The 25,000-nt window shown below is 48.1% G+C and overlaps 1 protein-coding gene across 1 annotated transcript in view; it reads right to left on the reverse strand.

The window, feature by feature from the left end:
• Positions 1–25,000, reverse strand: part of LOC115537459 (cadherin-12) — a gene marked incomplete in the record, with an annotated part of 113,537 nt that overhangs the window by 53,725 nt on the left and 34,812 nt on the right. The window contains 1 exon segment of the mRNA XM_030349411.1: positions 12,357–12,925. Within this exon segment, the coding sequence (XP_030205271.1) occupies positions 12,357–12,662 (306 nt within the window).

Raw genomic sequence — 25,000 nt, forward strand, 5'->3', positions numbered from 1 at the left:
CCCTTAATGCTGAATTAGAAGCAGAAATAAAAAAAACACTAACGTAATTAAGCCATGAAAAGGAACAACATAAATAATACAACAATAGTTGAAATCCGACATGCCTTGTGGCGTTTGTTTCCAAGTAATAGTTTTCAGCAAAGTACGGGCGACACTAAGTGAGCGTGGGCTGAATGCAAATGATGGCATTAGAGGATACATTATGTAGATCCTAAAGGCATGCATGCACCGTGTCTGCGCTAAGCTAACATTTAGAGTTCTGAATAATAGCAAGATGTAAGAAGGGCGAGAGAGAAATACAAGAGAGACGATGTAGTGGTAGCAGGATGGTCTAGTCGTCGGGGAAGCTGGACTCCCTGCTGGAACATGATCAACCACAATGTCCGCAGTTCTACAGCTCTATAGATCTCTGCTGACGGATCCTTGAGCAAGAGTCCAAGCCCTCTTCATGTTCTCCTTCATGATGGTAGTTGCTTCACATAGAGCATCTGCTTAATAATTTTCTCAAAACAGAATATATTGCAACGATTGAAAAGGGGAAAAGACCAAGATAGCAGCTTTTTTCCCCATGAAAAAAGTCAGACTCCTCCTAGCAGTTGATAACAAGAAAGTACCCTGTTAACATCGACCGATTAAGTCAATCGACATTCATCAGTGGTGTGTGATGTGCAGATAAACTTAGTAGGTGCTAACAACAGTCTCACACTTTGCCATATGCTCCTCGTTGTGCCGTGTTTATTTTTTATTTTTACACGCACGACTCGTCTTAACCAGAACGCGGGACGTGCCTTGCATTTTTAATTCCCACAATGGGTCTTCATCACTGTCTAATTGCACCGTAAAAACACAGGCAATCCGTGCGACAGATGCGCTGTTGCAAGGGATCAAACCTGGGATAATGATTAAAATGGACTCCCTCCTCCTCCTCTACCACCCCTCCACCAACACCACCATCGCCACCCCTCTCTGTTCACTGTGCGATCTCTTTCCTGTCTCATCGCCTTACCTCCAACAGCTGGACCGGGGTGTGTGTGTGTGTGGGGGGGGGGGGGGGGGGGGTTAGGGGGAGTGTCAGTGATGCAGCCAGCCTGAGGCCGCTGCATCACGGCAGGCTAGGAACAAACAGCTATAGGCAGCCCTCGTAATTGAAGGCCATCTCAGCCACCTGTTCGGAAAAACCCAAGCTGACCGATGAGGTCCTTTACCCGCGCACAGACGGGAAACCACCGGCTTTGTTGCTTTCCTCGCCGACTACAATGGGGAAAATCCATGCAAAGCACATCGGGATCCCGTTCTGACACGCGCGATGCGCGTGTCTGAACGAGATCCCGATGTGCTTTGCATGGATTTTCACGCCCCGGTGCCCGTAGTTCAACTTCCACCTGGGTCAGGCTTATTGGATACGCAGCAGAGTGACATATGGATTCATTCACATGATTAAGCGGGTGAGTGTAAACCAACCTCTATGGAAAAACAGCCTAATTGGATTTGCAAATCCAGGGATTAGTTATTATGATGCTTGCATAATGTGGGGGCATTCCCGCGGCATGCCGGGGGGGGGCTGTTCCCGGGCATCCAGGAGGCTCTTGGTTCCTAACACACTGGGCCCTATCTTAACAGCCTGAAATGCAAGTGAGAAGCGGCAAACGCAATTAGCTTTGTGGGCGGTTCTATGGCGACGTTGCTTTTTTACCGGCGGATAAATGACTTTTGCCCCCGGCGCAAATCTCAAAAGGGTTGCCCTGAAGTAGCCTAATTACCCGTAGGTGTGGTTTGGGCGTAACGTGCAACAAACCAATGAGAGTGCCAGCTCCCATCCCCTTTAAGAGCCATGAGCGCATTTGAATCTGACGAGTTGATATTTTGACAGCGCGTCTGCAGTCTCCGATGAGACTGATTTTATTTTAAACCTTCGTGGCTCAATTTATGGCCCAATAATATGGCCTAATTCACAAATGGAATAGTGTTTTCTTCCGAGTCCTCAAATAAATTTCGGCAAAGAAAACTTATGATGTAACACAAATATAATATGCTGTAACTGTAGTTCTATTTAATGATCTACGCAATACATTAACAAACATCTTGTCTTACCATTATTGTTTGCATTATTGTTATCGACTTGTGTTCCTAATATGCATGTGTCCCTCCATTAACATACATTGCCATGGACTATATTATGCGTTACCTGTTAGTTTGACTGTGTTTAAACAGTGGATGAAAACAAGTGCGCCCGCATTCATTAATTATTTTACACATACACACACGCTCGCCCGCATTCATTTATTCTTTTTAACCCTCACTTGCGGTAAACATTGTTTTCTCACGATCAAATACTGATCAATCCTAAAAGTATGGGCTGTACACGATGTCTGTGTTGAGAAAATATGTGTTTGCTGTATGGTGTTTGCAGATGCATTGATTTAAAAGTACAACTTATTACCGCTGTATCAGCTGTTCTTTCCCAAATAATTCACCAAGAATGTGTGGCTAGGTAGGTGAGAAAAGCAAAGTGTATGCGCGAGCCGCACAAGCAACAATATGCATGCGCCCTTAAAATAGCATCTGAACAACGCGCCACTTAGTATAAACCAGGTATTTTCCTGGTTGGTGGCGGAACTGGTTTCTGAAACTGCAAAAAAGCACCAGGGAACGTTTGCGCCAGAACTCACCTCCTCCTTTCGCTGAACCGCCCCTTGGGGCGCAAGATAGTTCCCTAAATTACCGACGCGTGGCGGTGGATGGAAAAGAACACGCAAACTAGCAATGATACATACGTCAGTGTCGAAAGTAAATTGCGCTGGATGCAAGATAGGGCCCAATGTCAGAAATCACCCCTTGAGCAAGAGGCCTCATCCCTACAAGCACCTGAATGACATATCATTCAAAGTTCAATAAAATTAGCTTAATTAATTTTTTTATAGCCCTTAATCACAGGTATAGTCTGAAAAGGCTTAACAGGCCATATCTGTCTGACATCCCCCGTGCCCTTGTCTAAAGTCGCTTTGGATGAATGTCAAATTACTAAATGGTTGATAGTTGGTGTTGTCATGGTTATAGTGGTAGAGAAGCACTGAGAATGTGTGGCTCGGACGCGTGCCACAAAAAAATGAAACCTGTGCTTCCACAACCGAGGAAACGCGCCACAGATAGCTAGGGTCTGGCCACGGTTGTCCACGCAATTCGACCGCATTTGCGTATCTCCTCGCGACAAAATCTATCGCCCTCTATGCGAGCGTGTAAAGAGTTTCTCTGTGTTTTGCCAGATCGGATTTACAAACCGCCGAGACAGAAGGAGTGGGTTGTTGTTGTGCACACTCCCAAAACGCTCATTCCCCGGGTGCCTGTCTTGACAACCCCTGTGCGATTCCTGCCACACCCACACTCGACTACTTCCTGTCGGCTTCCCTGTCTTCCCGACCGCAACCCATCCATCTCCCCTGTCTCCCCTCCTCTGCTTCGTCTACGGTTCCGAAAACGTAGACGTGCGCCGTGCTAGACTAGAGCAAGAAGAGGAAGGGGGGAAAAAAATGAGGCGATTACATTATCAGTGACAAGGCGGAGTGCTTGGGGTCGGCTCGTCTTTCGTGATGTAAATACAATATCGCTGGAAAGAGGAAGCACGCCGGAGCTCTGCCCTGGTCAGGGCTGTAACAGGAGCATCTCTATTTACCTCAGGGTGTACAGTGCTCTGGTTTCTTGTCCTTGTACCTAGGGCGAATGATTACACCGCGCTCTTATTGGGGAGGCCGACTGAGACAGTGTCAACAAGAAGATACACCAAATTAAAGTATGACTACACGGTAATTAGGTAATTCCTGTCTGGGAAACGTTGAATTCCAGATTTAACGTGTATTTACTGGTGTTGAGTACCATTTCATCCAAAGCAGCTTACTGTGTGTACAGCAAGGTTCAGATGCTTTCCACCATGAACCAGGTAGGGGTTAGGCCTCTTGCTCTAATAGGTTCATAACCTGCAGACACTTGAGACTGAACCCGGTGCCTTTAAGGTTTCAGTCAAAGGCCATGACCATTACCTATCTAACCCCTTATTGTATGCCTGTGGACATGAGCCCAATTGAAACATATGCACAACAAAACATACATCTCCTAGCCGTGTGTTATCATCTCTGTTAGCCTGGTTAAAAAAACACCTCACACTGACAGGTACCTCAACACAAATCAGCAAAATCACTGAACTCTCTACTACTCCCTAACCTTCTCCACTGCGATACGATAGCCTTTCACTTCCACTCACTGCTTTCCCTCTGTTGCAGCAGAAACCCTCGACGAACCGCAAACCAGGAACCACATGCACACACATTCTCCGACACGCTGCGTAGCGCTTCCCAGTGGCAGCGGGGGCCGCCAAGGCAACCGACCGACCGCAGCCTGGCCCCTCCCGACCCGGGTTCCCCCGGTACTCCGGGCGTTGGCGATGCGTGGTCCCGGGATTCCTCAACCAACGCCGTGTCACCTCATGAAGCAGAACGCCAGCGAGTTATTTTTCATATTTAAAACTTTTTCTCTTCGATCCATAAGCTTATTCTGCCTTCCCTCATCTTTTCCCCCTCCCTCGTCTCCTCGGTGTTGCCGGCGTCAGCGTTGGGCGTTCGCCTGTCGCAACGTTTTTTCCCCGCGGGGAGGGAAATCATTGCTGCAGATCGATAGGGTGCCGCGCGATGCCCCGTCGCCTCGAGGTGCCAGCCGCTGCGTTGCGCGCCAGGTGGGTGCTCTCCGGGCTGTGACACACCTCGCCCGGGTTAATAGGCATCCGGCGAGAGAAATAAATAATACAGACTGATGCGAAACCTTAACCAGGAGGCCACCAGTGAGACTGCCGTAATCATGTTGGTTTCTGCAGCGTGGGTTACACTGACAGTGTGTGTGTCTGTGTGTGGTTGTTTTGACAGTGTGTGTGTCGGTGTGTGTCGTTTTTATTTGTCTGTGTGTGTCTGTGAGTGAGTTTGTTATTCATTGTTTGGGTGCATATCTCTTTGACGTTTGTGTGTGGTTGTGTGTGTATTTGTTTGACAATGTTTGTGTGTGTGTGTGTGTTTGTAAGTTTGACAGCGTTTCTTTGTGTGTGTGTGTTTGATTATTATTCAGTGTCTGTATATGTTTGACTATGTGTGTGTATGATTGTCTGTGTAAGTGTGTGTCCGTGCGTGTGTGAGTACATACCTATCACTGTGTATGTATACCCTGGTGCTTTATTGGTTTTCTGGTGTTTCAAGTTATTTATTTGTATGTATTGGTCTGCCTCATGTCTTTGTTTGTGTGTGTGTGTGTGCGTGTGCGTGTGCGTGCGTTTGGGGGAGGGAATACGAGATCAGAGAAAGCAGAGCAGTGGGAGAGGAAGGCAGAGATTGACAGATAGAGGCGCAGCAACACAGGACTGGTGGTCAGCCTTCGTGGGGGGGGGGGGGGGGGGGGGGGGTATTAATCAGCTGCGTTGCCGTCGGTAACGGGACGGAACTGCTCCCTGCCGAATTCCGCTTTTTTCTTGCTTTGTTACAGATTCTACACACACAAATGCCACACACACACACACACACACACACACACACACACACACACACACACACACACACACACACACACACACACACACACACACACACACACACACACACACACACACCTACTACCCCTCATTTGACATGTCTGATCTCGTAAATCGTAGTTGAATTTATTTCTAACTTCTCGTTTCTCTCTCATTTTATTATTTAACATCCATAATTCATACTTGTACAATTCACTATTTTTATATCGAGCCAACCCTCATCCAAAGCGAGGTTTCCTGAACGTGGCGCTGTCCTCCTAAAGGAAGCCTACAGGTCGCAGAGTTCGGGGTTTGAACCCACAACCCTCAGACCGGGAGTCGAACACTGTGACAACTAGACCTCAACCAGCATATTCAGCACTCACTCACTTGAGTCCAGAGCTGCAGTTCGGAGGAGAAGCCAAACCAATTAAAACCAAGAGCTATTGTGATTTTATTATTAGATCTGGAGTCACGCTCGGGGCGGACGAGGCAGGGAGGGGGCGGGCGTGTCAGGCCCATCACATGATCGAGTTATCGATCTCGCGCCGCGCTAGCCGTGATTGTTTTTTATTTTTCCTCATGTCACGCTTGATTAAACACACTGGACACAGCGACTCCACACACAGCCGCGACTGTTCCCACTGGGCCATCCCCGTCCCCTTATATAAATGAAAACGGGGAGGGGGGGGGGGGAGAAAGATAAAAAGTTGACTGGACCCTGAAAGTAATACTGATTGGGGACATTATCAAACCATTTGGAGGCTGGGCTCTGGCAATAAAGAGGAGAAGGTCTGTCGTTACCCAGTCCCAGGAGCTGAATATACGGAGGAAGGTATGAGGTGGGAGCCCGACAGATGGACGACGTCGTTGGCCCCCATTTCAGACGCTGCATTGAGGACCCCGGGCGGTTTATCATATTTAGCATCCCCGGGCTTCATACATCTGTAAGTTATCGCAGCCCCCCCCCCCCCCCCCCCCCCCCCATTCTCCCCTCTCCCTTTTCGATTCCTGAACATGTTCTAACGAGAAACTGTCAGTTTTCCCTGCATAGATTACATTTTTTTAATTGCGCTTTCTCGATGAATATCAAGAGGATGTTATCACGTTGTCCCCCCCCCCCCCCCCCCCCCCATACACACACGCACACACAGAAACACACATTCAGAAATATTCCTATCGTCAGTTAAAAATCCGACACCCGTCTTAAAAGTGTTAAAAATGTTTCCTTGTTGAGAAAATTAAGTTCGCAAGATTTGAAGTCGTACAATTACTGTTGAAGAAGTTTTCTTCTGAAACAGTCTTCTTTGCAGAAATATGTGCTATAACAAAAATGCACACATTTTCTCATAAGCACAAACACTTCTTACAACAAATACGGACACTTGTAGTAGAATAGTTGTAACAGAAGTAATAGAAGTAGCAGTACTCGAGATTCTTAAGATAAGAAAAAATACTACCATTAAATGACTAGAAGTTCTTTATCGCAGGCTAGCTCTCGTCCTTTGAACCCAGACGACGGATGTCCGATGGGATGAATGCCAAAAGCATAACTGGTGGTCAGAAGTTGTTGTTTTTTACGGGCGGCTCACAGGTTTTCATTGAAAGATTCAATTCCACCGGCCCACATCAGTGGTAAATCGAATGCAGCCACTGAGGGTAAACAATGTAGTGCAAGTCCATAAAATAAAAAAAGACATCCACTTCCTTTCAGCAATGGCGAGATGGCGAAAAACGCGTTGTCTCGGAAACAAGACAAGCCATTTCCACCGGAAAGACATTGATTGACTTTTATTCAAATGACCCGACCTTAACCACAAAAGTGTAAAGAAAACACAAAATGGGGGTATTGGACCGTGTCTCTGAATGACATCAGGTGTTTCTGTACGAAACATCAAGGCCCACATCTTAAAGAAAGCGACTGCGTCTACTTCCAAGCCTCTCTCTCTCTCTCTCTCTCTCTCTCTCTCTCTCTCTCTCTCTCTCTCTCTCTCTCTCTCTCTCTCTCTCTCTCTCTCTCTCTCTCTCTCTCTCTCTCTCTCTCTCTCTCTCTCTCTCTCTCTCTCTCTGCCCCTCCTGGTTCAATGAATTGATTGATTTCTCTGTAATCCACAGAATATGTAATTGTGATGGCTATGAGAAGTCATTTATGGACATAATGGCGGCGGCCGCGGCAAGAGCGTCTATAGAAAGGGACTCCCCGGGCGCCTCCGCTTGCCAAATGTGTAATTTGTTTGGTCCTTACTGAAGCCGCCTTTGCACTTTTGTCTTTATTTTTTTCCACTGACTCAGGAGCAAGAGGTACTGTGGTCGCTGGCTGAAATGAATAAATATATATAAATACACTTTATACCCTTTTTTTGACAGCAGTATCGTGGGTCTGGAGGTTGAACACGCTGGTGTCTACGCTTTCACAATGGACGGAGACAGTAGGTGCGTTTCCATCCCCCTGATTTTATGCGAACTTCGAAGTATCGAATAAGTAAAGGGTGATGGAAACACCAAAATTCGCATAACAATCCTCTAATTCGCAAAAAGGTTTATCCGCTCGCTTGAGGTGGTTTTTGAGAAATGCGAAAGAGAGTAAATTCGCAAAATGGGAGATGGAAACACACTTTTCGAAACAGCTGTGACGTAGCGAACTTTGAACACACAGGACTGACAGTCTTTCCGATTTCCGCATAACGACCGGCCATAGCAACCCTCCCGACATCAACGTGTAATGTCATCACCCTATTCCGCTCCAACCACTTGACGGAAACGCACCTTATTCAAATTACTTTTTTGCGAACCTTCTAAAGATTCACATCACCTTTTAGATGGAAATGCAGCTAGTGTTGCCAGATTGGGCGGGAAGTCTGGTCCAATCTGGCAACGCTGGACACAGCGACAGGGTGTTTGTGCACTGTCATCCCCTCCGGAGAGGCAGAAGAAAAAGATCTGCTTTCGCTTTAACAGACTTTCTCCTTACTCCTTATCTCCCTTGTTGTACAGATCCCTCCACTAATGACCCTTTACTGTATACACGGTGATACTCAGTCTCTTGTTATATTAACGAGCAGGTAGGGAGTTACGGCATCTCGCCCGGGGACGCCTTGCAGATGGGCGGCGACTCAGGGCACAGAACCAGCAACCTTTTTAGCTGGGAGTCAAGCGCGGCTTCCCCCAGACTACCCTACTGTATGTGAGGAAGGCTGCACCATGGCCGTATGTTGATGTCCGTACATTAATTCTCCACAGCCCGGCCGGTATAGCGCGGGGCATTGACCTTTGCTTGAAGAAGAATAAGAAAAAAACGGATATATTGCCTGAAGACAGTTGTGATGAAGCTTCTTCACTCTCGCTCTCTCAGACTCTTGCCGCTTCCCCCCCTCTCTCTCTGCCCTCCCCCTATCTCTCAGACTCTATACGTCTCTCTCTACCTCACCCTGCTCTGTCTCTCTCTCTATGGCTCCCACTCTATTATCTCTCTCCGCTCTCTCCTACTCACTCTCTCTCTGCTCTGTCTATCTCTCTTACTCTATTCTCTCTCTCTCTCTCTCTCTCTCTCTCTCTCTCTCTCTCTCTCTCTCTCTCTCTCTCTCTCTCTCTCTCTCTCTCTCTCTCTCTCTCTGGTCTGACCCACTCTATCCTTATGTCTCTCTCTCTTTCTGTCATCCCCTCTCGCCCCTCTCTCGTCCGTTCTCTCTCTGTTCCAGACAGTGGGCAGTACATGCTCTGTGATCTTTCAACCCGTGGAGTCGGACCAGTTAAGATCCAATAAGACGACATTTTCCATCTATTCAGTCCAGTTGTGTGTGTATGTGTGTGAGTGAGAGAGAGAGAGAGGAAGAGAGAGTGTGGGTATGTGTGTGAAAATGTCTGTATTCTGTCCTGACTTTCCAGACACACTACCCAGTGAGTCAGAGGACTCAAGCACGACACCGAAGGCCTTGTGGGTGAGGGTGGCTCCGCAGTGGCTTCAGTGAATCTCAAAGTACTGCAATCATAATAAATCTTTGTGATTATCACGCAGCCAACTGACAAACACAGTGGCTTCTTCACGCCGACTCTGAGCGAGGGCACTTTGAAGGGGACTCATAGTGAAAAGGGGCATGATAGTGTACTGGTAAGAGTGAAAGGGTGACCCTGAGCTGATAGGTGCAGGGTTTGATTCCCAATGTCCACAGTGTTCCTGTAAGCGTCCTCGAGCAAGATGCCCTGACCTCTCATTCTACACCTCTCAACCAATTAGTGAATTATGGTAATCGATAATTCACCAATTCGCTGTAATATGCTTTCGATTAATACATTATTACATTCTTCAGCCTAGAAATTGTTACATAATTCGAAAAATGAAACAACATGACCATGAGTTCACATTGAAACACGTCAATTGAAATATTAATACTATTAGCACAGGGGCACAGCCTTGTTAGCTTGTATTCCCGTGAGATACAGCGTGCATCGAAGTGGATTTACTACCACTGCTGCTCAGGCATTCAGCAGATACTTTCCCTCCAAAGGGTCTTTAGGTGAATCTTAGCTTCAGGTCATTTAGGGGCAGTTGGGGCGTGAGGGCGTCTCACATCAGGCAGGCCTGCAGAATCGGACCGGGGACAACGGGGGTCAGAGGTCTGGCGCTTTTGGCCGCCGCACTGCTCTGACTCTCCAGATTTCGGGGCCGGAGAATGGATCGCAATTAATGCCATTTCAGAAGACGCAGTATGCATTCTTGGCACCTGCTGGAGCGTGACTGATATTCAATGCTCAGCCAGCCTGCCGATGGACGCTCATGACCAGGAGACGCTTGTTCATCAAGGTTAATTTGCTGTTTGAATCGATGAGTGCGCCTTTCGGGGGGACATTGAGCAAAGTAAGGTTTGCCAAAAAGTACGTCAACACCCCGAACCGATAAAGATAGCAGCTGCTGTCTATATTATGCTTCCCTTTCCTCTAACACGGTGTCATTATTTGCAAAGTTATGTAAATGTATACTAAAGCGACCGCGTGCGACGGTGAAACCAACCCCCCCGCAAACACCGGAGTCTTTCGGTTCCTACGTCCCACCCCGTCGCCTCTTGTCAACGCGACTCTCGTATTTATCTCACACACGGACCAGCATGTATTTATTCTACCCCACAAATCTTCCCTCTTTCTCCCCCTTCCCTTTAAGATGGTCTTAGCAAAGGTCCACTGATTTCCTTCCAAAGGCCTTTTCATATGGCGTGGCATCAGTCAATTATTCTCAAGTGTTGCTGTAGTTTAGGATTAAGTGATTTACCCCAGGCACCCCACCCACCAACCCCCCCCCCCCCCCCCCAAACTGCCACCGCCACCCCCACCCAAGATTTGATCCCTGGCGGCTGCTAAAGCAGTGGCCCAGGTCAGGGCTGATTGAGGCGGGGCTGGGCCAGATAAGTCAGTCTTACCATTATCCCGTGCAACCCCAGAGTTGCCAAATTACACTCCAAAGCCCCAGCAGACTTTTAGTCCGGAAACCACAACGAAAGAGGCTGAGGAGAAAAACCCTCATGGTCTCAACAAATAATGCCAAGGCCTAGATACATGAGGAATGCGTGTGTGCGTGTCTGTGTGTGCGTGTTCATGTGTGTGAGTGCACGCACATCAGCGTGTGTGTGTGTGTGTATTTGTATTTTTGAGTGTATGTGTATGTGTGCATTTTTGTGTGTGTGGGTGTGCAGGTGCGTGTATGTGTGTGCGTGTCTGTGTGTGTGTTCGCATGTGTGTAAGTGCATGTGCGTACGGGTGGTGTGCATGTGCGTGTGTGCGCGTGGGTGGGTGTATTTCTGTTGTATATGTGTGCGTGTCTGTGTGCATTTTTGTGTTTGTACTGTATGTGTGCATTTTTGTGCCTGTGGGTGTTCAAGTGTGTGTGCATGTATGTGTCCGTGTTTCTGTGTGTGAATATGTGTGCACGTGTGTGTGTGTGTGTGTGTGTGTATACACGTGTGTGTGCGCAAGCAATATCAGTGCACGGGGGACAGAAGTAGGGCGTTTCGATCTCAGATTCAATAACCTCTATTGAGTCTCTCCCTCCTTTATTGCTGTCAGCACCGTCCTGCTCCAGCCGTGATGTTCTGACAGGATTACAAGGGCCGTAATTTTAATTCATTCCCGTCATATCTCCCATTTCCACCTGCCACTGCAATGTCATGTGTGTCAGCCGTCGGATGTCCAGACGCCCGAGTGTACATATTTATCAATATCTATCGATTTCGATTCTATATGTACACACACACACACCCTGACACACATAGACATACACACACACCCCCCCACACACACACACACACACACACACACCCACTACACACTACACACTTCACCCGGTCAAAGCCGTGGCTGTTAATAACCCCCAAACAGCCATTTAAAAGAATCGCAGCGTCCGCAAAAACAAGACCATTATGAGATTAAAGAAGCGCGACCGCTGCCACGGGGCCAAAACGTAAAGACAATCGGCCCGCCGATGATGACGAAGGAAGCGGAGCCGCCGCGGACGTGCTTCCCCGCCGCCGCCACCGACGCCACCGACACTACATCACCATCACTCTGTCGCTCCGCCTCCCTCCGTCCCTCCGTCCCTCCCTCTCCTCCTATTTCATCCCATCGCTCCCTCCATTTACCAGCGGCTCCATTTCCCTCCGAGCTGCTTGCTTATTCGATTTACGACCGCGTCGTGTGCCATAAAGAACCGCAGGTGGGATGGGGATGGGCGGGGGGGGGGGGGGTTGGTTGACGAATAGGGGGTAGAGGGTGGATTGAGGAGGGGGATGGATGACACAGCAGAGGTCGAGGACGGGCCGGCGCTTACCTTGCCCACGTACTGCGGGTCGGACCCCATGTACTCCTCCAGCACGAAGAACTGGTTCCACACCCAGCCCCGCTTCACCCTCTGGACCCCCGGGGACCCGGCGTGGCGGGGGCCCGCAGCGGGCGGGGGCTGGGGCCCCGCCCCCCCCGTCGGCGCCCCCCTGGGGTGCGAGAGGAGCCGGCCCGGCCGGGACAGCAGCAGGAGCTGGGGGGGCGCGGGCGGAGGGCGGGGGGAGCACAGCGACCCCCGGAGGAACCGGAAGAGGAGGAACCACAGGAACAGCAGCAGGCGGTCCCGCGTCAGCATTGGCGGTCCGGGCGGGGGTCAGAGGTCAGGGGGTCCCCGAGACGAGGTCCGTCGGGACGCGGGGGAGGGGCCAAAGCCACGCTGAGCGTCCGACGGTCCCCTCCGGAAGCAGGATCCACGGAGAGAGAGAGGGGAAGGGGTGTCGCCAGGGGTCAAGGGTCGGGGTCGGGGGTCAGGTAGGGTCCAGGGCGAGGAGCTGTGGCAGCCCTGAGGGTGGGTGGGTCCGTCTGGGTTCCCGCTCAGCGTTGGATCGATATCATCACCTGTGAAGGATCGAAGGAAGAGGAAAAACGTTAAAACATTTCTAACTCAATATAGACACTGTGTTGCGTTACGCTCGTCCCGAATCTCTCAAAGTTAATGCGGATGGTTTATTTCTTCGCTTCTTATTTTTTTTTTCTGCTGCATTTGTGCCGGCATAATCGCACGCCTTACATTCTGGTGCCAGAAATAATTCTTTACAATGAGTTTATCCAACGTGTCAACGCCACTCGCCGCCTCGGTAACTGTAACCGGGCTCCTCCAGACGAGGAGACAGGCCGGGTGTTGGGGTTGAAGGTCGGTTTATTGTACGGTTTCCAGATAATGATCCGTGAGTGTGTGGCTGGTTCAACTGAGATGGCTGGTTCAACCTGTGCACACTGATTGCTCAACGCACCACAGGTGTGCAGCCTCACCCAGCACCAGAGTCCAATCAGCCTGACTCCAGGCCAGGTGAGGCTGCTTAGCCAAGCCACCATCCACACACACTCAGGCTGCATCCGAATACTCGTACTTGCATACTATATAGTATGCATTTTGTAGTATGCGAAAAATCTAGCGCGTCCGAATACTCAGTATGCATTCTGTAGTACGGAAGTCGTTTCCGAATGCATACTACCGCCAAAGTGAACCACGGACCACACTACGCTATCCCACAATGCAACCGGAGTCTGGTAACAAACGAAGAAGAGATGGCTGACCCGACACCACCAACAGCGGCTTTTTATTTGTGTGTGTGTGTGTGTGTGTGTTCAATACAAAAGGAAAAATGAACTTCAATCGTCTTTTTCACAGAGTAACAAATAACTGTAAATGTATTATTATTATTCCAAAAAAATGACTTACCAAATGTCCACATATATACAACATAACCTGCCGGTAAGTCGCTCTACGAGATGACCGACGACGACGCCTTCTAGCAGAGATATCCATTTCAAGAGCCATTCGCGTAGAAAGCGACATTTTTTTATTTAATAGCAACGATAACAAGACGGAAAACAGGTACATTTTGCCGCCATCTGGGGGGAGATACGTCATCTCCAAACATCCGGTGGTGTTTCGGCGGCGTTCGGAGGCCTTCTACGCATGTCTGTAGACCGTACTACACAGTCAAGTGTAGTATGGTCAAGTAGTAGACACTAGACAGAAATAGTATGTACTAGGTATTCGGATGCAGCCTCAGTCTTGTAGCTTGAAGAGGCACTGAGAAAGGGGCTGATGTTGTGGTCAGGTTTTCGAACCTCGCCCCCCCCCCCCCCCCCCCCCCCCCCCTTTCCCACCGCTTCCTCATCATCATCATCATCATCATCGCTCCAAAGAGGAGCACGTTGTGAAAGGACAAGCAGATGCCGTCGCAGACAGCTCTCCCAACACAGCCCGTCACGTTGTGTCGACAAGCGTGGGTTTCAAGAAAGAGTTGGGGGAGAGAGGAAGAAGGGAAAAGTATCACGGAGAGATTAGCTAACTGTAATCCAGGACAGGCTGCTTGCACGGCATAAAAAAGAGCCCGTTGAATATTCCTTTACAGCCTCTGTGCGTTGGGTTCGTGTCGTTGTATTTGACATATGCCTCTGTTCAGTTCAAACACAGAGGGAATGCCTCCAAATGGAGTTTAGCATGCATGTCGTTTCCTGTCAGGTCAACGATTCATTAATCTCTCTCTCTCTCTCTCTCTCTCTCTCTCTCTCTCTCTCTCTCTCTCTCTCTCTCTCTCTCTCTCTCTCTCTAGGATGTTCTGATAAAACACGATTCAAGCGAACGTGTAAGTACAGGTCTCAGTGTGAAACCATTTGAACCCTGTGTGTCTATATATATATATATATATATATATACAGGGCCGTAGCACCAAATCCTGGGCCCCTATACTATAGGTACTGATGGGCCCCCCTTGCGCCAGGTTGTTGACGGGGGGGGGGGGGGGGTCCGTACCGATTGTTGACGGGGGGGGGGGGGGGGTTCCGGAGCGATTGTTGACGGGGGGGGGGGGGGGGGGGGGGGGGAGGTAAAAAAAAAAAATATATATACATTTTTTTTGGTCATGGGCCCCCCCTCTGCCTTGGGCCCCCCCACAACTGTCCCCTTTGTCCCCGCAGTCCGACGGCCCTGTATATATATATATATATATATATATATATATATATATATATATATTCAATTCAAAGTTCTTTATTTATTTCAATGGACAATTATGTTTGTGTAAATAGTGTCTATAACGATTGCATAATAGTACAGGTCGACAATTAACACAACAAACTAATGCTACATGCAAGAGGTTTTATCAAGACAAAGTTCTGTACGTGGTTGGATCTATCGAGCGTCAGTGTCAGTTGGTCAGATCTAAGGAAGAAAATATATTATGCAGCTTAAAAAACACCCAAAGCCAAGCTAGATGGATATAACATTGCTACATTATTTAGCTTAATATGAAAAGTGGGAGACAAATGACATTATTTCAGGTCTATCAGTCGTGTTTTCCCAATTAAATATTCACTCATTAGAGACCGAACCAGATTTGTTCCGTTAACGTAATGCAGCTAATTGAGCATCCCATCATTGCATTGTTGTGGATCACGCCCTGTATCTGATCTTCATCAACCGTGGCTCCCGCAAGCTAAAGAATCATGTCAGAAATACGAGAGATGTGTATTTTTCTAAATTAAGAATTAGGATAATGGTTTCAACACTTTTGAAGCCGTTGAATCTCTCTCAGGCTCGCTCCTTCACTCTCTCCTGGTCTCAGTCTACCCCTCTCGCCTCAGACACTTCATTTCTCTCTCACTCGAGAGCCAATTCTCTCTTGCTCTACCTCTTACTCTTCACTCACACTCCACCTCTCTCTCTCTTTCTCTGACTCTCTCTCTGTCACTCTGCCCCTGTCTCTCTTCATCACTCCCTCTCTTTATCTTCCTCTCTCCCTCCTAATGCTCTTATATGTCTCCTAACAATGGAAGATGGCATGACTCTAATTTCATAACCGCGGCTCCCCTCCACATCATTGTCTGATTAATTCCGTCGACGCACAGCATCCGTTTCGGCGAAGGAGATTAATCGGACAAAATTAAGCCGCCAGCCCGATCCCGTTACCCTCTCTTGTCACCGATGTCTTCTCAAAAAAAGTCGGAAACGGATTCCGACAAAGTTCACCCTCCCCCCCCCCCCCCGGACAAAAAAAAATCCCAATCAGGGGGTTCAGCGGGACACGGGTCAAACGGTTCACCTCCCGCGAGGTCGTTCCTCATTTGCCCGTCTGCCATAATGCAAAGCGACGTTTCCCATAATTCCTGCAAACTCACGCAGCGACACTCGATGCGATGCATAATTTAATGCGATGAAGTTCATTAGCATGTGTCGGCGGCGGAGGGGGCCCTGACCCGTGTGTCTGCCGCTGATAACGGGACACGGCGGGGGCTGACAATGTTCTTACACATCACCTTCAATAAGCAGAGAGCATATGGGCCAGACGACCCGCCCCCCCCGCCCGGTTCACTCTACCACCCGCCGGACCCGGGGAAAGCTATTAGTCTACCGGGGGCTGGATCTGTAGTAAACATGGACCAAAGGATAGGCGGGGGGGGGGGGGGGGGGGAGTCTCCCCCCCCCCCCATCTCCGTCTCCCAAGCGTGGTGGTGGTGGTGGTGCCAAGGGGTGAGGATCCCTCTGGATCAAATTCTAATTTGCCATGCGCTCGCTTTGAGTTTTTTTTTTTCCTCTCCCCGTGATAGATATGTGAAGGGGTTGTGTATTTAATTTCGGTCACGACCGCAGAATAATGTTGTTGTTTCGTTTTTTTTTTCCGTCGCCGCTTTGTCGACTGACGTGTCATTGGGAGACGAAAAAAACAGAACAACAAGGAAGAGGAAGAAAAGTCAAAGTCGCATTAAGAAGGTCGGGGACTTTTGTGGGGAGTGATTCCGCTGGATTTCTAATTCATCCTCCATAAGTACGCAACAAACCACCCCCGCTGTAACTCATTGTGTGGTTTTATTTATTGTTATCGGCCCATTTCGGCGAAACGATCAGGATAATAACTCCACATAGGCCGTGGTTTCCATTAGACGGCAAACAACAACAATGTGCTGAGAGAAGATGAACTTCACGTCGCCGGGCTTAATTTGAAGATGAATGCTGGAAGGAATAATGATAATTCAACACTGTCTTACAATGCAAGTTCATTCTTGTGGGCGGTGTAACAACGATAGTGTTGTCAGGAGGGTTCGAGTTGCGATGATGGGGTTTGACTACCTGCCAAAAGATTCTGGGTTTGAACCCCAATGTCAACGGTCATACCCTTGGCATCCTTATTTGTTAACCTCCCGCCTGCAGCTACATGAGGACACTACATCTGCACAAAGTCTGCTGCACAAACGAAAATAAAAGCCACTGTAAGTCACTTTGGATGGAACCATCTTCATCTGCTTAGCAGTAATTTCATTGAGCAAACTGTAATTAGTTTATGGCTGAAGAAGAGAATGCAGTCCAAGTTATGTCTCACGAAAGGATTGAAATATGACGTCATAAATGTACGTCAAGAAACCATCTGAGGTATTACACAGCATCTGAGTTCACACATCAGATTATACTTTTACACTGCAGATACAATGCTTCGTGACAGCTCAGACCGTATTCACAGTGCTGAGGAGCTTATGTTCACACTATAATCAGCTGGGTTCCCAGATTTCGGCGGTTAATATTGTAAACGAAACTTAATGCAATTTAAAAAAAAAAAAAGTTGTTTCCATAGAGATGGAGACGCATATCTGAATATGAATCGTCGGTTTACCGAGAGCAAGGAACATCTTTGTGCTGAGGTTTGAATTTGCATGTCGGCGTCTTTGTGAACACTAGCATTCAATTTGCTAAGCTAACCGCATGCAGGAATGCGTGAAGAAGGGAAATGGGATTAAAAGAACACGGATGGATACAAAGCCGTTCCAAGATGGTTTGTTTTAGTACCTGCATGCATATATCAAAGCACCATTAGCATATTGCCGCAGAGAACACGGCCATCTCTCCTTCCCTGTTTTATGATTTCTCACTCCTCCTCTCTCCTTCCACAGCTGGCTGAGGTCCTGCGGTAGAAGACACATCCCATAATGACACCAGATGTTCTATTAGACGAGGTTCATCCCAACCCTTGTCTAATACCACCTCGCTCGGCGACAGTCGTCTAAAGGTGGTGGGCGATGAAGAAAAGAAAATTATAACACAAATAAAAGTAGGAGAGGTATCGCTGTCAGCAAGGAATAAATATGTGCTTTGAGGCCAGTAGAAGAGAGGACGGTGAATGAGTGTGTGTGTGTGTGTGTGTGTGTGTGCATATGCGTGTTGGTGTGTGTGTGATGGTGTGCGCGCCCTCCCGAAGGGCACAGGAAAGCGAGTGATTCAGTTAAAAGAAATGTGTTGTGAAGGCTGTATTGCGGCACTGTGCGCTCTGCCAGGGTGTTGAAGAACCTTACATGACCCAAAACCACCAGAGAGAGAGAGAGGTAGAGAGAGAGAGAGAGAGAGAGAGAGAGAGGTAGAGAGAGAGGTAGAGAGAGAGAGAGAGAGGTAGAGAGAGAGAGAGAGAGAGAGGTAGAGAGAGAGAGAGAGAGAGAGGTAGAGAGAGAGAGAGAGGTAGAGAGAGAGAGAGAGGTAGAGAGAGAGGTAGAGAGAGAGGTAGAGAGAGAGAGAGAGAGAGAGAGAGAGAGAGAGAGAGAGAGAGAGAGAGAGAGAGAGAGAGAGAGAGAGAGAGGTAGAGGGAGAGAGGTAGAGGTAGAGAGAGAGAGAGAGAGAGAGAGAGAGAGAGAGAGAGAGAGAGAGAGAGAGAGAGAGAGAGAGAGAGAGGTAGAGGTAGAGAGAGAGAGAGAGAGAGAGAGAGAGAGAGAGAGAGAGAGAGGTAGAGGTAGAGGGAGAGAGGTAGAGAGAGAGGTAGAGAGAGAGAGAGGTAGAGAGGTAGAGGTAGAGGTAGAGGTAGAGGTAGAGAGAGAGAGAGAGAGAGAGAGAGAGAGAGAGAGAGAGAGTTCCTGTTCCTGTATTAACACATTAAGTATTTACTCAAATATGTCCCAGGTAAGTGAGTAAATTCTGTAGCAGGGGAGATGCACTCTGGGTACAAGTAGTTGGTTAGGGAAGAGTATTTCAGGAGGTAGGTGGGTGGCTATGTACTGCTATAGAGAGTAGGGAGGTAGGCAAAAGAGGGCACATGGGTATGCAGGTTGGTAGAAAGGTAGTGAAGTAGGCGGCATGCAGGAATATAGGATGCTAGGAAAGAGGTACAGACTCAACAGTAAAAAGGAAATAAGAATGATGCACAAAATCAACCCACAAAACAAACTACCTAAACTGAAGTTAAAGATTTGAATGAGGTTTGAATGTTATTCAGAAAGTGAAACATAATTAACCCAACACACCAACGTGTAAACGACAGATGTTAAGATGACATAATAGATGAATGATTGACGGCCCCCTGGTGCATTCGACAATAGGCAGTGTGTTTTCACAGTACTTCAAAAGATGATCAAAACATTGACTTGAGGATTTTGAGATTCTCCCTCCTAAATATTCCCATCCCATATTTACAAATCCTCCAACACAGCAATTGCTATTCTACGCGTTCTTAGTCACAAAGGCACAATCCCAGGTCCCTAATGTTGACTCATCTCTTCTTTTTATAGCAAGGCACCTAAAAATGATTCATCCAAAGGTTATTATGAGATGGAACGCTGTGAATTATGGGATTGCTAGGTGAAGATGCTACATCTGGTTGCTCTTTTCAAGGGTGACTCAAACGTTTAGGCTTACAGTTTTCTGACTTGAACCGAGTCAAGTGGCGTTGATTGCCAAACAAAGGGTTTCTGGTTTTAACCCTGCAGTGTACCGGCAAGCCTTCTGGAGTAAGAGGCCTTAACCACCACCTGATCTATGATGAAACATTGTCGTTGTTTAAAAAAATGTTAATGAAGTGATGCCACGTTTCTGAAATCACTGTAAATCGCTTCGGATGAAAGCATGCGCTAAACGTACAAAGACTAAAACATTTATTTCAGGAGGCTCTGTTCTTTCACGGAGATGACTCATTAATGCACGTGTGTTATCTGCCCCACTCAAAAAGGAAGCTACGTTTCAAGCGCACAACTTTGCGTCTACGCTTGACACCCCTCGCCGTGGCGTTATCTATCCTGACGTTTGCTCTGCCAACCAAAGAACTTCACCAAAGTACCCTACCTCTGTGGAGAGGCGGAGACAAGTACGACGTGACGAGAGAGCGAGAGAGAGAGAGAGAGAGAGAGAGAGAGAGAGAGAGAGAGAGAGAGAGAGAGAGAGAGAGAGAGAGAGAGAGAGAGAGACTTCTAATCCTCAGACTAATCTCTTTTGCTTGGAAAAAAAACAAAAACAAATGACAGCTTTATTTTTTTTCCCCGCTCGTTCGCTCCCAACAGTCGATGTGTTCCAATATCCTGTCACTCAGCTCCGACGCACACCGACACTCTCCGGGAAATATGACGTCTTGACAGATACAAATATTCCAGCGTCGGACGGCAGCGGACCAGATCCCATTCTGCAGTCACTCAGGGAGGAAGACAAGACAGTTACTCAGATGTAATGAGTCACAGCTTTGACCGTCCCCGTGCCCCCTACCCCACTGTCCACCCCTAATCCCCCAGCCCCCCAAGGCAGCGTCGGGAGGCGCCATGTGTCCGGAGGCAGAAGCCGGTCGACATTCTGGCCATGATGAGTTATGAGGGAGGTTTGCAAATGGCGATGATTTTGTTATTTATTTTTGGGGCTGCCCAGTTTTTACCCTTCTTACCCAACCAAGCGCTACATAGGGGCAATTCTGGTCATTCTGGGGGTCGTTTCGTCCGAGAGAGAGAGAGCCGTTGTACTAGGGTCATAATGGAGGAGGTTATTTTTAGCTGGGGTGTAAAGGACGAGGTTGTGCATATAGGGGACGTCGGATTGAAATAATTCATTCAAAGTCAGTTTGCAGACTCCTTCATGTTCTAAACGTCAATCGAGATACATGGTGTTAAGGTCGAGGGTTAAAGCATCTTGCTCAAGGGCGCCTACATTTTAGGCGGCAGACACGGGGAGATCGAACTCAGAACCTTTGGTGTAGGAGTTGAACAGCCACACCACAACACCATCCTGTCCCCGATAATTAGGCATATGAGAGGGATGGTTGCGTCTTATCTTCCGTCGCTCAGGGAGCTAGCAAGGTGAGTTAGCAGGTGCGATTCTGGCACCCGCTCAGGTAGAAGACCTTGAAAGCACTAAATGAAGAGTGAGGTTGAAGATATCTGAACGTACCTCTGGGAATCCCGCCTGTGAACTTCAGGTTATGTTATACTTGGATAAGATAAGATGTACTTTATTAATCCCAGGCGGGAAATTTGGGTGTCACTGAGAGTACAGGACGGCGAAAAGAATATCAAAATAAAAACGGTTTGACGTCTTTTCCCTTTTTTCTAACGTATTAAACTTATTTGCTCCCACCTGTGCTAGATTCACCCAACGATTGCACATTGTTGCAAGCCCCAATTCAGTCAAGGGAATGGTTTCTAATAAAACACCAATGTACAATGTCACTTATAACGGGGGAAAGGTATAATTGGAAACAATCTGTGTGAGGGCAAATGTTTATTCCGTTTTTAGTTTAGGGACATGCAGTCCCACACTCACTGTCAGTAGCACTGTTCTGTATTTCTTGGCTGGCATTTCTTCTGAACAGCCTTGCACCAGCTGAAGTCACTGCACTGTCGATCTCACATTCAAGGGAAAAGGGCAACAGATGAATGAGAGCCTAACCCTCTTCATACACCCTTAGCAAACACGTGCTGGCTCTATTCATCCCCCCTTACGAATATCAAATGATGAGGGGAGCGAATGAATGAGAGACACGTCCCACTGAATGAAGGTTGCCTTTCTGTGAGAGGATGAACTTTTCCCAGCTGCCAATGGAAGTGTTGCTCTGACAGACATGCCCTGGGGGTCAAAAGTGAAGCCAGCACAAGAATGAACCTTCCCCTAGTGTGAAAGTGTCTACAACCGCTGCTAAGATCTGTGATGCAACAGCAATATCATCTCTGGATAAAAGTCAGGGGTTGGGGGTGGGGGATGATTAGAAAAAACAATAAAGACAGCCTCAAAACAAACTGCTACCAAGGACCTGAATTATGGATTACACCGAAATGGGGGACTGATTCACGCTGGTGCACAGCACACAGTAAAAAAATAGACAAAAAAAGTAGAAAGAAAGAAAAAAGGCAAGACTGTTTGATCGTATCACTGCAGATTGACAATCTGTCGGGACTAGCTCTCGTTTGAGTGCAGGGGAGACGGCATGGTGGTGGTTCTCTGAGTTCGGAGACGAGCGGATGTACTGTGGAAATAAAGCAAAGTGAAGACGGTGGGGGGGGGGGGGGGGGGGGGCGGTAGGAGGGAGCGGACGGGCTCGGGGTAGGGGTAGGGGGGATTCTGTCCGGACACAGCGGGCCTTGTCAATACAACAGCCAACGCTGAAGGGAAACTCGCACTTGTTCCTGCCGAGGTGCGGACAGATCGCCCTAACTCTCGCCGCTCCTCCATTGTGTGCTAATATAACCAGCCGGCTCCTCTCTTCTCTCCTTAAGCCTGGCTGGCGGTGTGTGCCTCATCGAGACTGCTCTCCTATTGACGGAGAGAGACACCAGAACGCCAGAGAGGCAGAGATTAAGAGCAGGTGAGAGAGGGCGGGCATCGTAAGGAGATGCGTACAGCGTTGAACCCTTCGTTAAACAAATTATGTTTTCCTCCTGATGTGAGATTGGGAGCACAACAAGGGTGAAGGATGTAACCCAAGATGGCCGTGCTTCTCCAAGCTGATACCGTAAACAAAAACACGGCCTTTGGCCCTACCGTTAAAATAACTCTCTTGAATTTCCCCCGCTTTGGACTTCCCCTTTGTTCTCACAAATGTCCGAAGGTTATTGTGATTTCTGTATTCAATTGAGAGAGAGAGAGATACTTGCATATACAGCCTCTGAACTTAAGCATAGGGTATAGAATAGAGCAGCAGTGGAATTCAACTTAACTGTACTTTTTTAATTTGAGAGTAAAATGCCGGAACACCTCCAGACCTTTCCGGAGTCAGAGCGAAGGAAAGATGGGCAAGGCTTAAAGGTAAGAGCTCAGGAGAAAGTTCTGGGCCCCTTTGATACGGGGCTAGCAGGATTACGCACGGAGCTTCAAAGACAGCTCACAAAGGTCCAGGATACTGCAGTCGGGGCTGGGATAGTCTTTTTGCTGGTAGGGTGAAGGGTCTGGGTTCAATCCCCTAATGTCCACCCCCTCCATCATTGCAAGTTTGATTCTATCCCTAACAACGTCTTTAAGACCTGTGTCTAAAAATGTATAAGGAACTTTGATGACTGCCTTGCGACCAAAATAGGGGCTAGGGAGTTGGTGCTAGTTAACCTCTAGAAACCACAGTGCAATTCCCTGAAGCACGTCCCCATCAGAGTCCAGCACCGCCCGGACGAGTTCACCACGAGACAAGAGAGTGGAGGCTAAGAGCGAAACCCTAATGAAGTTAATCACATGTCACTAGCTAATCATTCTCAGGAGCTTGTGACAGATTCTAAGTGCCCTTATCCGCTAAGTTAATAACTCACCGGGTGACACTCAACTATTACGGACGCCATCGCCCCGGACAGTTCCAGTCGCGCGCTTTCCATTTCACCTAATTAGACACAGCCAAATGTGAGCAAGTCACTGTGCATTCTGATTTACATTCAGTGCCTCGGCAGATGGCGATGAATTACATAACACGCACAATGAGAGAAGGAGTGAGAGACAGACAGAGAGAGCTAGACACGGATAGACGGAGAGACCGGGTCCTCTGCGGCCGCAGAGAACTATGCCAGGTTTACTTTTTAATTGTGTTTTTGAAAGGTTGTCGTTCCGTCAGAATCAACAGCTGCCGGGGCTGTGGTCTGGGAGCGACGTCTCGCGTATTGTAATGTGCAATTTAATCCGTTGCTGGAATAATAACACAAAATAATGTGTTTTTTGTTTGTTTTTCATTTTCTTTTTAATGTTTACACACTTCAACAAATAAGACGTTTGGGGGTTTTCCTTGACGTTAAAAAGCTTTTTATTGCGATATTCCGATCCCACTACATCAACTAAAACAAACGAGAGAAAGAAACTCAGACAGAGCACTTGTCATGCAGAAACAGGGGAATAAAACGCCATCTCAGACGGAGACAGAAGTACAGCTTCGCTTGGAATAGACAAGGTTCTTGTCGAGAACATATTGACTACGATCCACCAATGTTCATCCTGTGCAGTTCACCACTCACCCACACACAAAATGGATATTTCTGAATATTGTGAGCGATGCTGTTTTGTTATTTGTGGAAGTTTCGACAGGGCCAACATCTTCCTGTCCCTTCGGTCGTCTGAATGCTGATGGCGACTGACAGCTCAGTGATTGCCATTTACACCACGTCTCTCTTTCTCCATCGGTCTCGTTGTCTCTGTCTATCCATCTCTCTCTCTCTCTCTCTCTCTCTCCAACCTTCCTCTCATCCTGTCCCCCGTCACTCTCTCCATCAATCTCTGTCTTTCTTGCTCTGCTCTCTCTCCCTTGCTTTCTCTCTCCCGCTTCCTCTCTCTCAACTACCCCTTTACTCCCTTCACCCTCTCTCTCTCTCTCTGCTTATCTTGCCCCCCATCTCTCTCTCTCTCTCTATGCGTTCAACAGGTCTCCCGCCCACTTCCCAGGGAGAAACTAATGACTCCGCTTGGCCCAGGTCTGTCTCCCGCGGAGCCCACTACGGCTAATGTTAGCTAGCGCGCAGCGTTTGCCTTGTTCAGCCTGAGAAGTGACCAAGGGGGGTTAGGAGCAAGAAAGGTGGACCGGCTGTTTAACTGGAGGAGCTCGCTCAGAACCTAAGTGTGTCTTTCCTTTGATTTCTGCATATGGACCGCTCTGATTCAAATGAACGCACGCCCAGTGCAAGTCGTTATATATAGTTTCCGTGGCACCCCCTGAAGAGATGTAGGAGGGGTAAGGAAAGTCTTGTGGTTAAAGGGTGTTTGACTCCAAGCGG

Source organism: Gadus morhua, chromosome 23 (genome assembly GCF_902167405.1).
Source record: "Gadus morhua chromosome 23, gadMor3.0, whole genome shotgun sequence".
In the NCBI taxonomy this organism is placed as follows: Eukaryota; Metazoa; Chordata; class Actinopteri; order Gadiformes; family Gadidae; genus Gadus; species Gadus morhua.